This window comes from Giraffa tippelskirchi, chromosome 12 (genome assembly GCF_054371585.1).
Source record: "Giraffa tippelskirchi isolate mGirTip1 chromosome 12, T2T-mGirTip1v1.2.pri, whole genome shotgun sequence".
Lineage (NCBI taxonomy): Eukaryota > Metazoa > Chordata > Mammalia > Artiodactyla > Giraffidae > Giraffa > Giraffa tippelskirchi.
In genome coordinates, this window is record NC_137286.1 from 142,194,337 (window position 1) to 142,209,206 (window position 14,870).

A 14,870-nucleotide genomic window follows, 5' to 3' on the forward strand; every position below is an offset into this window, starting at 1 on the left:
CTCTACTCACTTATAGCAAATATGTGTGTGTGTGTGTGTGTGTGTGTGTGTGTGTGTGTGTGTGTATGTGGCTTCTAAATCTTCTTTCCTTAGGATTCAGTACTATAAAAGGCCTACCAGAGATCTGATCTTATTAATCATTCATAACTGTTTTTTGAGTCATTGACTTCTCTATCTGATGAGAACGTTAGACCCTTTATGAAAAAGTGCAAATATGCATGCAGACATTTTATAGTTTCTGAGCCATCTTTGTTCATCTAAAGTTCACAGCCACATTCATGTTTTCTCACACACACATACTTTCACCTAAACATATACAGGCCCCCACATATACAGTTCAATCCAGTCAGGAAATCAAGAAGTTCAGAAGGGGTAGGGTGACTCCCCAAGGTCGTGCTGCTGGCTGACTACTAATTAGAGAAAGTGTTTTACAACAAGGTTGCCGTTTCCCAAAGAACTTTCTGCCACACAGAGCCTCAGGGTCAGCCATGGGTAAGCGCTCGGGTCTTGCGTGAGGATGCGTTTGGCCCCACGACGTGTGTGGCTGACGTCCAGGGATGTGACAGCTGTCAGAGTCCCTCTGAGCATCTCATTTCCCTTTAAGCTCTTGAATTAGTCCCAGCAGTTGTCCGTCATCTCAGGCAGCCACAGAATCATACAGTTGCTTGTAATTATCTCAACAAACACCCCTGGGAAAAGGCTTCTTGGTCTATGAGAGAGCTGAGTCCTGTCCAAGGTGGCCTTGTACATGGTGTTTTCTGGGAAATGATTGAGTTTTGAAAAAGTTGTTTCTGAGGATTTGTCAGTTTTGTCAGTTATGATAAGTATTTGTCATAACTGAGAGAATTTTCAAAGGTGCTCTTTCACTGACAGAAGTTATACTGTTTCATTGAAATCACACCTATTTTTTTTTGAGAACATGACTTTAGTATCCAATTTTAATGTAATTTTAAGATTAGAAACTTCCTAGTAATAGATTTATTTTGAAATACTACCTTCTGAGTTGTGTCAGGATATGGTAGATCCTAGGATCCTTCAAATACTTTTTTATTTAAAATCTCCATTGTTACAGAGTTCCTGATTTCTCACTTTATTATTCAGGTTTTGGTCTTTTTGCTGTATGTTTTAATGTGGAAGGAAAAATTAAGCCCTTGGTGGGTTCTGGATGCACTCTCTAAAGAAAGGTGTGGCGCCCCAAGTGCAGTGAGCCGCCGGGCCCTCCTGACAGGCCAGGTCCTCTGGTGCCGCCATGGTCCTGACACAGGGAGAGGCAATCAGGTGAGGTGCCGGTCTGCAGAGAGGTGGTGAGTGACAGCGCTTCTTAATAGAATGTATGATACAGCATGAATGTTCACAGACGAATTTTTTTTTTTAAATATGAGCCACATCTGGCTCTCTGTTGTAACAAGGACTTTTGTATCCAATTACTTCTCTCTTTTCAATGAGATATAAGTCCTTCTCAGATAATGAAGTTTTAAGTTTGCTGTGGAAGTTAGAGATAGGTCCACAGGCTGGCAGGATCTGCTGTGAACTGTGATTCCTAGAAAGACCAGTCCCTCATTTTACCCGCAGGTAGTGACGCTGAAAACAGGGCAGTGACACGAAGCTGCCTTGTTGGCCCCTCTCTGTCGAGATCCCTCAGTGCCTCCATGCTGACAGCCGGACCCAAATGCATCCCGGGAGAAGGCATCCTTGGCAAAACTATTACATTTCTATGAGACTGATACCTGAGGTAAAGTGATAACCTTCTTAAAAATTATATTGAAGTTCAGTTACACACTATAATATATACATTCTTTCTTAATAGTCTTTGACATTATGGTTATCACAGGAAAATGGGGTTTGTTTTTGTTTTTGTTTTTTGATCGTGCCACATGGCTTACTGAGATCCTAGACCCTGACCAGGGATCAAACCCACACCCCTCATCAGTGAAAGGGCAGAGTTCTAACCACCAGAGCACCAGGGAATTCCCAAAATGGTAGTTTAATGGTGTGTACATTTATTTTTTAAACATATTTACGTCAAAAAAACATGACTTTTAAAAGAGAAGACAGAATTACTAAATTAATTTGGAAAATGTACATCAGCCTCAAAAAATGCTTTACAAGTTAACACATGATAAGTCTCATAAATACAGGGTTCAGTGGAGAAGCATATCATAAAAGAATATACATGGTTAGATTTCATCTATATAAAGTTCAGAAACAGACAAAACAATCTTTAGTGATAATCATGATTATGACTGAAATTTTGTTAAGGATAACTTATCTCCCGAGGAGACAAATTGTTTCAGCAAATTGTTTGCTGGTTGTTTCAGTTTCAGAGACTGTCTTTGCCAATAATTACTTAACACAGGTTCATTGTGACAATCACTTTACAAGCCAACTGCCTACAGGATATATCATAAGCCAATAGAGAAATACTGCAAAGGAGCTGATGGTTGATTCAAATGATTACACTACCAAAATAGTACTATTAAAAATTGAGACAGTGTTCCTCCTTCAGTTTTCCTTTGGTGCTGGTGGCCAGTGTCTGCACCACACCGCTGAAAACAGTGGGAAGAGCTGGATACAGATACACACCTTCTGAAAGAAGCACTAGGGCTGGTACACAGTGTGCTCAGCACTAGTTCTAGGCCCTCGGAAAACACCCATTTCCTTGTCCCAGCACTGTTTGTGTTTTTTTCAGTTTCAGCCATTGTTAAGCCTATCAGTCAGTTCAGTTCAGTCGCTCAGTCATGTCCAACTCTTTGTGACCCCATGGACTGCAGCACTCCAGGCTTCCCTGTCCATCACCAACTCCTGGAGCTTGCTCAGACTCATGTCCATCAAGTCAGTGATGCCATCCAACTTCTGTCGTCCCCTTTTCTTCCAGGTTTCAATCTTTCCCAGCATCAGGGTCTTTTCCAATGAGTCAGGTGGCCGAAGTATTGGAGTTTCAGCTTCAGCATCAATCCTTCCAATGAATATTCAGGACTGATCTCCTTTAGGATGGACTGGTTGGATCTCTTTGCAGTCCAAGGGACTCTCAAGAGTCTTCTCCAACACCACAGTTCAAAAGCATTAATTCTTCAGTGCTCAGCTTTATAGTCCAGCTCTCACATCCGTACATGATTACTGGAAAAACCAGAGCTTTGACTAGACAGACCTTTGTCGACAAAGTGATGTCTCTGCTTTTTAATAAGCTGTCTAGGTTGGTCATAGATTTTCTTCCAAGGAGCAAGCGTCTTTTAATTCCATGGCTGCAGTCACCATCTGCAGTGATTTTGGAGCCCCCCAAAATAAAGTCTGTCACTGTTTGAATTGTTTCCCCATCTATTTGCCATGAAGTGATGGGACCGGATGCTATGATCTTAGTTTTCTGAATGTTGAGTTTTAAGCCAACTTTTTCATTCTTCTCTTTCACTTTCATCAAGAGGCTCTTGAGTTACTCTTGGCTTTCTGCCTTATAGAAGGGTGGTATCATCCGCATGTCTGAGGTTATTGATTTTTCTTCGGGCAATCTTGATTCCAGCTTGTGCTTCATCCAGCCCAGCATTTCACATGATATACTCTGCATATAAGTGAAATAATCAGGGTGACAATATGTAGCCTTGACGTACTCCTTTCCCTATTTGGAACCAGTCTGCTGTTCCATGTCTAGTTCTAACTCTTGCTTCCTGACCTGCATACAGATTTCTCAAGAGGCAGGTAAGGTGGTCTAGTATTCCCATCTGTTGAAGAATTTTCCAATTTGTTGTGATCCACACAGTCAAAGGCTTTGGGGGTAGTCAATAAAGCAGAAGTAGATGTTTTTCTGGAACTGTCTTGCTTTTTCAATGATCCAGCGGATGTTGGCAATTTGATCTGTGGTTCTTCCGCCTTTTCTAAAACCAGCTTGAACATCTGGAAGTTCACAGTTCACATACTGTTGAAGCCTGACTTGGAGAACTTTGAGCATTACTTTGCTACAGTGTGAAATGAGTGCAATTGTGCAGTAGTTTGAACATCCTTTGGCATTGACTTTCTTTGGGATTGGAATGAAAACTGACCTTTTCCAGTTCTGTGGTCACTGCCGAGTTTTCCAAATTTGCTAAGTTAAGCCTATAGCTTTTCTATTACTCTGTACCCTCTCCTTTTGCTACAGCTAAAATCTATATGAAGTGGAGTCTTTGAAGTAAAATACATGGATACTGCTGAGCTCAGTTGCAAAAAGCATGTGACGAAAGTATATTGACAAGTTTAAGACCATGCTCTCCAGGAATAACAAGGGGACATCCACTTGTTAATGTGTTCATGTAAAATTTATTAAACACTTAATTGAGGACTCTAGGAAGCCTATTAAGCTACTTTCATGTTTTCATGCTATTCCTGTGTTTATTTAGATTAACCAGATAATCCTAAATAGGTTATTTTAGAGAGTTGCCATAATAATCAGGTTTATTCTAGGTAGACACGTTGATTCTACACACTACCTTCGCCATCTTATAAAATCTCTAACACTGTTCAACAGACCCACTAATGTTTTGAAAGGCATTTTGTTTCAATCCCATTTTAGTATTCCTTTAAAGAGTTTGACTGATGACTCTGGAAATTCAGCCAAGAGTGTCGTGTCAAAAACTTGCTTGAATTTATCTAAAAATTCGTAGTCGGTGCTGAATCTGAACTTGTTGGCCCAAAGCAGCACTGTTCCTGGCTGACAGAGGTACACCATGGTGGCGAGCAGCTTGTCCAGGAAGTAATGGTGGTAGACCACGTCGGAGGCCAGCACGTAATCGTAGTAAAGTGTGGACTTGGGGAAGCTCTGCTCCAGGCCCTCCCCCCACACCAGCTCCTTCACTTCCGGCAGATACGTGGTACAGTTGAGCGTGTTCTTTAGGAGATTGTATTGTAGGTTCCCCAGCACATCAGGCAGATCTGTCGCTGTGACTTGAGCCCCTTAAGAGAGAAAGAAAACCTGTCTTAAGTACCTGGAAACACCTGGGCAGCCCAGTGGACACATACTCGCAGGGGGAAAATGGAGCTGGGTTTCCCACCTTGATGCTGTGGACATCCGGGCTGGGTTCTTTCTCGTGGGGTAGACCCCGCGCTGTGCCCTGTAAGATGTTTAGCAGCATCCCTGGTCCCCATCCACGAGATGCAAGTAGCACCTCCCCACCCAACCCCCAAGGCATGATGCTCAGAAATGTCCCCTGACATTGCCAAATGTCCTTCACGGGGCAGACACTGCCTTTGGTTCAGAACCACTGAAATAGAATAACGTTTCCATCTTTTAAGAAACTAAAACCATGGCACAGGGGAACTCTGCTCAGTACTGTGCAATAATCTAAATGGGAAATGAATCTGAAGCAGGATAGATACTGTATACGTATAACTGAATCATTTTGCTGTATACCTGAAAGTGTCACAACATTGTTAATGATACTCCAAAAAACTAAAAATTTTTAAAAACTTTTTAAAAAGAAACTAAGCGGTATAGTTTGGGGAGATTTCAGAATAGTTAACACACCAAGGTTTTGGGCTTCCCTGGTGACTCAGATGGTAAGGAATCTGCCTGCAATGCAGGAGACCTGGGTTCGATCCCTGGGTCAGGAAGATCCCCTGAAGGAGGGTGTGGCAACCCACTCCAGTATTCTTGCCTGGAGAATCCCATGGACAGAGGAGCCTGGCGGGCTACAGTCCATGGGGTCACAAAGAGTCATGACTGAGCAACTAACACTTTCATTTTACTGTAATAATGCATGGTGTTTTCCTTCTAAAACTGTGTTCATCTGAAGATTTTGATTTTCTCTTCTGGAGGGTGTCAGCACCTTTCCACAGGGGATGATCTATTTTGTATGATTCTCCCCCCTATTAAATACATTAAATTAATTTTTAGGCATTTTAAAGCAAGTGATCAGTGTTCACAAAGTAGATTGCCGTATTTCCAGACTGGTTTTGATAGATGTGTAATCACATAGGCAGAAGTGGACCAGCTCTTGTGCAGAGTCCAGGATGCACAGCTGGTATTCAGGATATAAATCTATCTTCACCTTGGATTCACTGATGTTTTTGTTTTTCAAAACCTTAGTTATGATAGTTTCAATGAAAAGCAGGACACAGCATAGCATAGCTGTTTATAACCTGTTTACAACTCGAGAGTCACCCCTCCAGAATGTCAACTTTCTCACATGCTAAGCAACGGGTTGGATGTTAGCGTCTCTAAGATGCAATTATTTTATCTCAGGGATAACAGGAGTCATTCTGGCCCGGACGTTTGCGGGGACTTAGTGAGGGCAATGACAGCCAAGCACCTAAACCACAGCCCATCATACAGTCAGCATGTATTATTACTGTTGTCCTGGTAAGCATCTTTTGAAACAAGGTTGAGAATAGACAGACACACCTAGAATACTGGCCACAATGGAAACGAGGCCTGGTCCAGCACCTATTTCCAGTATCTTAGCATCTCGGAGATTGAGTTCCTCTGTGTGTTCCTCCAAATACTGACACAACGCCATAGCCTGGAAAACATTCACACTTGTCACTGGATGCTGAAAACCAGAGACCCCAATCCCCACCACCAATAAACTGCTAGAAGACGTGTTCACAGTTCCAGCTTATTGAGGAGTCCATAGGAATCAAAACACACGTGCCATGGCGTGTTTTTCCCTGTGGAATATGACAGTAGCAACTCGCATCATAGGAACTCGAGATACTGACTTGCTAAAGGGCCAGTATCCGAAGACTGTTGATCAACCCCCAGGAGGAAGAGCAGCTCAGCTCTTAAGAAGCAGGAGTTGAGGGGCCACAGGACAGCAGCCCCTCGCCCTGGGCAAGTCGCATCAGTTCTCCACCTGCTGGAAGACTGCTGGGCTCTAAACTCTCCCACACCTCCCTCCTGAGCCCATCAGCAAGCAGGTTGCCCCAGACCTTGCCTGCTACGCTGGACAGCAGGGCAGTCATCTTTCTTTTAAGTAGCTTATCTAAGAAACACTCTGGTAGGACAGCGCTTCCCAAACTCTAGTGCACACTCAGATCACTGGGGTGCCTGGTTAAAGACGCCCCGCTGCGTGCAGTAGGTCTAGTGGGGCTCAGGACTGCAACTCTTAGTAAGTCTGCCTTTCTAATCAGCCAGCCCATGGACCACACTTTGGGTGGTAGCAAAGAAATTGCATATTTGGCACAGTCAAAACAAAAACAAACCCAAAAAAAAAACCAAAGGTGAATACATTTAGATCCATTTTTAGACAGGAAACAAAAGGTCCCTTTCCTCCTTTCTTCACTCCCTTCTGCCCACCTCCTGCCCTGACTGTGAAGAGATAGAGGGAATTCAATGTGTGCTGATGCAGGGGGTGTTTTGTGTGAGCCAGTGTGGGGCAGGGACCAGCTAGTGAGGCCAGGGGCGGGTGGGGGGGAGGCACAGAGACTGGAGGAGTGAGCGTGAGGGCGTGACCCAGGTTGGGAACGTGAGTCCTGAGCTGAAAAACCAGCGTGAAAGCTCAAGTGTGCACACACCTTTAGCCCTTGCCTTCCGACAGGTGCTTGGGGCTCGTCGTGACTCACTTTCTATTTGGGACAGAGGATCATGTGAGACATGCTGGTCACACTCACGGTGGCCTGCCCCAGGGCAGGTGGCAGACCCAAGGCTGTGGGTCTGTCCATTTCATCCTCAGCTCCTCTCAAGGGACTTGGAGGGGGCAGCCGGGAGTGGGGGGATGGAAACTGAGGCACAGGTGCGAGGTGGCTCCAGCATCCAACCTGTGGCAAGAGCTCGTGGGCTGGGGACAAACATTTTGAGGAGAGGCGTCCTTTGGATCTTGAGAAAGGATCGTTATGCAGAGTGGGGGTTTCAGTATTCGGAAGAATGTCACCAGGGCCACCAAGACTCATGTGTGATTTGAGGGCTTCCGGAGCAGTGGTGTAGGCGCCCTTCCTGTGGGGCGTGCCCTGTGAGAAGCTGGCCTGGTGGGTGCCACCTGGGGATGGGTCTTCCCAAAGCAGCAGCTACATCTTTTAGCAAACCCTCCTCCACCTCCCTGGGGCTTCCCTGGTGGCTCAGCTGGTAAAGAATCCACCTGCAATGCTGGAGACCCTGGTTTGATTTCTGGGTTGGGAAGATCCCCGGGAGAAGGAAATGGCAACCCATTCCAGGGTTCTTGCCTGAGAAATCCCATGGACAGAGGAGCCTGGCAGGCTGCAGTCCATGGGGATCACAAAAGAGTCCGACACGACTGAGCAACTAACACGTTCACTTTCAGCCACACTGTAAAAGGCGAGGGACCCCCTGGGGGTTGTTGGACATGTCCCCCCCAATTTTTCCCACTGCAAAATCTAAACCCTAAAGACTTTTCTTCTGATTTTCTTTCTTAACAATTCATATGAATTTTTCATCCTACTTCCCAATATGCTCGTTTATGTTAATGTTAAAAAAGAGTGTTTCAAGAAACATAGCGTGGCAGAAACGGTTTCTAGCAGAGACGCTGTGTTCTTGCAGCTTCTAAGCAGACCAGCAGCACCGTTGGGGGGCCATCCAGGGACCCTCCATCTGAGAAGCACAGAATGTTAAAGCACTTGGCAAGGCGCCCAAGGCAACACAGATGTACAAAAGTGCTGTTCCCATCCCCAGAAACCCTGACGCCCTGATGTCACTGCTCCCTCACCCCCGGCCACACCACGGCTCCATAACTCTCAATGGATTCTTGAATGACAATCTTCTTGCCCACAAACCAATAGTACTCCTGGGTGTAGCTGGCGTAATTCGTAGGAACAAATTTCTGGAGGCTTCGAAGCGATGCTTCTATCTCATTAGAATCTGTGGGACCAAAAATAACAGGTTTCATGATTTGTGAAAGTGAAAGTCACTCAGTCGTGTCCGACTCTTTGTGACCCCATGGACTGTATAGTCCATGGAATTCTCCAGGACAGAATACTGGAGTGGGTAGCCTTTCCCTTCTCCAGGGGATCTTCCCAACCCAGGGATCGGACTCAGGTTTCCCGCATTGCAGGAAGATTTTTTTACCAACTGAGCCACAAGGGAAGCCCAAGAATATGGGAGTGGGTAGCCTTTCCCTTCTCCAGGGGATCTCCCCAACCCAGGGATCAAACCCAGGTCTCCCACATTGCAGGTTGATTCTTTACCAGCTAAGTCACAAGGGAAGCCACCCATGATTTGTGGGTCCACTGCAAATATACTAATTATTGGCACAATTAGTCAAATGGGAAGAGATTGAGCCATCTTGTAGAAACAGAGAGTGTAATATTATCGGTGACAATGGCCACAAACTAGCTCAGACAGAATATCATGGGGTGACTGGGATGGAACAGTCCGATGGGGATTTTCATCAGATAACACGATGCCAGCAGATGCTCTGGGCCCCTCCCTTGATTTCGGACCAAGAGCGGTGTGGATCCGCCCCTCCCTCTGTTTTGGCAAGAGGAGGAAGCTACACTCCCAGGCAGGATGGCACAACTGAGCCATCTGCAATAAGGAGGACCCAGGCAGGCATGGATCGGACTATTTTTAGGTCTTGAAGTGAAGTAACATCCCACATGCTGGCTGGAACACGTTCCTTAAGTCCTACAACCGCTCCTCAAAAGGTACAGGTCACCCAAAGACGAGCCAGCTCCACAGCCCTGGGGGAGGCTGTCAGATGAGCCCTGACTATTAAATTACTCTTCCTTTAAATACTCCTTTACACTCATGACCCACTCGAGCAGCGCTCAGATATCACATAAGATGAGAAGAAAAGAGCACCTGATCAGGGATGATATCATGGAAGCCCATAGTGTCACAGGTTTCCCAGAGGGTTTCAGCATTAAAAAAAAAAAGTGAGTAAAAAGGTCAGAATGAGGATGCTAAGCACACAGAGGGGTCGTGTGCAGAAGAAGGGGGCGCTGCTGGTGTCCCCAGGGAGAGGCATTGGTAGCGAGGAGTTTGGGTGGGAGACCATGCATGAGACCAGCCTTTGTTGCCTGAGCTGTGCCTGGGGGCAGGTAAACAGGGATGGAATAGCAGAAAGGCGCTGTCAGTGAGCTTGTGAAGGGCTCTAGTCGGAAATATACCTTCAGGGAGGAAGACAGGGCTGAGTGCAGGGTGAGGGGTAGGGAGCCTTTGAAGAAGCCAAATCAGGGGTCCACCCCTCGGAGTTCACGTTTCACTGAATTCCAGCTGCACTAGAGCAGTTCTCTGTTGCAGCTTTCTCTGCAAAGCCTTGTAAGAGGGTCACAGTCAGAAGAGTCTTGACATGTGGAGTAAACACTTAGTGAAGTGAAGTGAAGTCACTCAGTTGTGTTCGACTCTTTGCGACCCCGTGGACTGTAGCCTACCAGGCTCCTCCATCCATGGGATTCTCCAGGCAAGAATACTGGAGTGGGCTGCCATTTCCTTCTCCATTTAGAAACATTTACAAAAGCTTGACCATGCCTGTTGAATCTGATTATGGAAAACTGAAGCTTGTACTAGGTATGTATGCCTTTGCCCATTTTTTCATGTTGTTTTTCCAGAAATTCATTTGTGTTGCATTTTATAAAAAAGTGTTCAAATGGCCTTTGATTTCAGTGTGAGCCAAGCAACCAATTTGTAAATTAGCAGAATGATTCCTGCAGCTCTCGGCCATGGGTTCTGATATAGACTATTCCAACCACAGAAGGAGAATTCTCTGTCCTGACCACAAAGACGAGAAACCCAGGATTTCCTTGAAGCTTGCAAGACCCTGCTGAGGCACAGTGGCCAAGTCAGTCCTGAGACACCGTCTTTGCCTGTTGTGTGCCCTGGAGAGACCCTGGGGAGAGAAGGGGGCCTCTGGTTCTCACCTACTTCTTATAAGGAAGCTACTGACATCTAACAACATGAACCTCAAATTTATCACCCAGCAAAGAGGACTCATCTTCTCCCATAGGTGGAGTGGCTGACTCTGAGTTCTGGTTTCAGAGGCAGCAAGAAGGCAGAGGAACAGACCATGTGGTGCCCAGGAACATCCAACAACCAGGCTGGGGGCAGTGAGGAACCACTGATGTGTAGGGTTTGGCCGTCACCATGGTGACAAAGCTCCCAACATGGCCGTCCCTGGGGAAGAGACGCAGCTGCTGAGCATCATGGGTGTTTCTACCACGGATGCAACATCCACCACCAGCCTCAAGAGCACAGATCATCGTAAGATGTAGGAAGATAATTCGTGATGATTCATGAGTATTTGTTACCTAAGTTTTTTTCATATAACATTCCCTTTTACATAATCCATTTTGTTGTATGTTTATATGACTTAAATGTTAAATGGCCATGTTTAACAACCAGCTTGCAAAAATTCCCCAAATGCAGGAGCTGGTCCAGGCCATTGGGTAGGAGGAGGGAGTCCTGGGCTGCCCTCCTTCCATCTGAGCCTCTGGTCACTGGAGCAGCCAGACCGTCAGGGACCCAGGGCACTTCCTGCCAGTTTCTGGCCCCTCCACGCTTGCCAGACTGGTCCTTCTTTCCTTCTTCTCACAGATCACCACATGGAAGCTAACTTTTCTCTCAAGACTGTAGGAAAAGTCGATGTGCTAATTTATAAATGGCTCATCCTTTCACAGGATGACAAATAATAAGCTGATGGTCTTCCTTTCTGGGTCAACATTGTAAAGAAACATGGGCATAAAAATATCCTCCTATAAGACCCCTTTCCTTGCTACAAAGATAAAGAAAATTTATGTTGATTGCACATGATTTCATTTATTGTACCTATGCTCACCTGTGGGAGCTTCCCTGGTGGCTCAGACCATAAAGAATCTGCCTGCAATGCAGGAGACCCAGGTTCAATCCCTGGGTCAGGAAGATCCCCTGGAGAAGGGAATGGCAACCCACTCCAGTATTCTGGCCTGGAAAATGCCATGGATGGAGGAGCCTGGTGGGCTATAGTCCATGGATTGCTAAGAGTTGCTAAGAGTTGGACACAACTGAGCAACTAACACTCATACACACACACACACACAAATGCCCACCTGATAGTTTTAGAGAGGTCAGCTTTTGGAGATAGACAGAATTGCATTTTTATGTAAGCAACTTAGTAAAAATAAATACCGTCCTGGTTTAGCAGAGTTGGAACAAAATTTCCCATGATCAACGATTGTACATGTTTTGAATGTTATAACTTGGCTCTTATGACATCATTTGTTATGTCTGTTACTTATTTCCTACTGATTCACTGTCCAGAAATGCAAGCCTGAATGGTTATTTGTCCTAATGGGAAAATGGCTTTATGAGGATTCATTGTAGAATGCAGCTGCCAGGAATACATTTTGGCCAAGAGCAGAAAGGAATCTAGATTTCATTTCTTTCTTAAAAGTTCTTGTTACAAAAATCTGACTCTCCTAGAATTTGGAGAAGACAAAGTTGTGGACTTTGATAGGTAAATAACAAAAATGTAGGGATTACCATTACTGCCACGCTTCTGCTAGCATAGAGGCATTCTTCTACAGTTTCATGATCAGAAGAAGATATAGAGTTAAAAGGAAATGGACCATCTGGCCCCTGAGGTTCACTGGAAAATGCCATCCCCAGGAAAAGAAGTGAGAGGGTGGAGAGGTGAGGAAGGAGGTTACCTCCCGGGGGTCTGTTGGTGCCGTCTGAGCGCAGAGCCTCATCGTCCGGGGGGCTCGGGGCCTCGTCCGGTGTCCAGGGCTGCTGCTCGGAGCTAAGACATGCGTCCATCACGGGGCCACTGGGGAGGAGAGAGCCGGCCGGGTCCGAGTGCTCCGCCGGGTCTGAATCGCCCAGCGTCTCCACAAGGTGCAGCTTTTATCGCCTTAGCATCCGCCGAGCCAGAAGGAACACCTGCTTTTCAGCTTAATTCCCTGGACGAGGAAAGCAGCCACCCGAGCTCCCTCCCGTTCTGGTGCTGCAGAGCAAAGTGGAAGGAGCAGGAAACACTACCCCAGCTTCCCCGTGCCTGGAGAAAGGCGGAAGCAGAGCCTCTGTAGCGGGATGGGCACTGCCTCGCTGCGGTCTGAAGCCTATCTCTAAGAGCTTTTGGGACTGAATGTTGACGAAGAAAGCCTGACCCAGCCGTACATGTGGTTGAGGGTATCTTGCGGATCGAGAGTTGATGACATCATGCATTTGGCCCAAAGGCAAGACTGCTCCCTTTCCCTCTGAGGCTTTAGCGCAAGACAGTAGAAAACTCTAGGGACTGAGCGCCAGGAAGCTGGTTGGCTCCCCATTCTGACTCTCGGTGACTCACTTAATACCCTCCACGCCATTTCCTCATCAGCAACAAGGGAAGGATAATGATATCTGCCTATCTGCTAGAGCCATGGTGAGAACCTGGAGAGCGAAAGTGAAAACCAGCTCAGGAAAACCCTACCGATTCAGGGAGGGGAAAAAAAGGACCTAGCTGGGGGGATCATTGCTCAGCGTCCAAACAACGCGTGGCATTCCTGCGGGACTCCGTGTGCTGTTGCCAAGCACCGTTCTCGTGCTTTTAGCGTATCGATTCATCTCATCCTCACAACAAACCTATGAAGCAGATGCTATTATTACGCCTCTTCTCAGATGAGAGAAATTCGGGCACAGAGAGACTCGAAAGCAGCCCAGGATCACGCAGCCGGCCAGAGGCAGAGCCAAGAATCCCGTCCAGGAGGTCCAACTGCAGGAGCCACATTCTTGACCATGAGGCAGGACGCAGCGTGAGTTGTCTCACTTCAGCCATGGGTTTTCTGGCTGATTTTTTCCCTAAAGTGACTCATAATGCTTAGCTGTCACAGGGATGTTTTCTAGTCTTCCACTTTTTTTTTTTGAACAAAATGTAAATCACTTTCCTTATCTACTTTTACACTCCGCAGTTGGCCCATCATATTTTTTCGGCCAACCTTGGACAGCAGCCAGACTCACCAGCCACACTGGCCACACCGTCACTAATTATTCTGCATCTGGAGGGGTTGTGTGCCCTGCCATCAATGTGCAGCTGGACTTCAAACCGTGGAGGCTGCTGTGAATGTAATTTAGCATTTTCACTTGCTCTAGAATCAAACTTTCAAACTGTGGTGCTGGAGAAGACTCTTGAGAGTCCCTTGGACTGCGAGGAGATCCAACCAGTCAATCCTAAAGGAAATCAACCCTGAATATTCATTGGAAGGACAGATGCTGAAGCTGAAGCTCCAATACTTTGACCACCTGATGCGAAGAACTGACTCATTGGAAAAGACCCTGCTGCTGGGAAAGATTGAAGGTGGGAGGAAAAGGGGGCGACAGAGGGTAAAATGGTTGGATAGCATCACTGACTCCATGGACATGAATTTGAGCAAGCTCCAGGAGATGGTGAAGGACAGGGAAGCCTGGCGTTCTACAGTCCATGGGGTAGAAGACAGTTGGACATGACTGAGGGACTGAACAGCAACAATAAAGAATCAAACAAATATTTACCCCAATTTGCCGACTCAGGAAGTTTTTTTCCCTTGCAGATACTTACTTGCTTCATCTTTCCAACTTGTCCCCAACTCCAGGAAGTTAATTGTTTCCCTAAAAGATAGCTGACTGATTGTTGGTGAGTACCTAGGGCATCTTCAGGACAGGAGTCTCAGCAAAACTCGGGGAGGGACCCCGCATTTGGATGTTGGCTCTGCCATGCACTATCTTTGTTGAAAATGCAGATAATGGTGATTCTGATCTCAAATGATGGTTGTAGGGATTAATCAAGGTAATCTCTGCAAAGCCTCTCACACATACAGTATTAGCTGCTACTCTCATCTCCAAAGCCAAAGAATGATCAAGACAACTCTCTTTACAAGACACCCTCCCAGCACCATGGGACCCCATGCATAAAATTTAAGACATTTCTTCATTTTGCATGCAGGGAAGGAGATCTATTTTCAGTTCAATAACAAGTAATAATTTTCCTTGTGGAATGAGATGACTCCCTTCCCCATTATTGTAGTTG

The 14,870-nt window shown here is 46.1% G+C and overlaps 1 protein-coding gene across 2 annotated transcripts; it reads right to left on the reverse strand.

Annotated features, from left to right (window-relative positions):
- Window positions 1-1,976: 1,976 nt before the first annotated feature.
- Window positions 1,977-12,886, reverse strand: METTL21C (methyltransferase 21C, AARS1 lysine). 2 transcript variants are annotated; one of them, XM_081552103.1, is made up of 4 exons: window positions 12,538-12,886; window positions 8,622-8,773; window positions 6,365-6,482; window positions 1,977-4,917 (listed from the first exon to the last, which is right to left on the reverse strand). In XM_081552103.1, exons 1-4 carry the CDS (start codon window positions 12,644-12,646, stop codon window positions 4,523-4,525), a joined length of 774 nt encoding a protein of 257 aa, XP_081408229.1. In that variant the 5' UTR covers window positions 12,647-12,886; the 3' UTR covers window positions 1,977-4,522. The 2 variants fall into 2 exon arrangements, with proteins under 2 accessions (XP_081408229.1, XP_081408230.1); XM_081552104.1 differs by lacking the exon at window positions 12,538-12,886 and adding an exon at window positions 10,830-11,001.
- Between the last annotated feature and the right edge of the window lie 1,984 nt (window positions 12,887-14,870).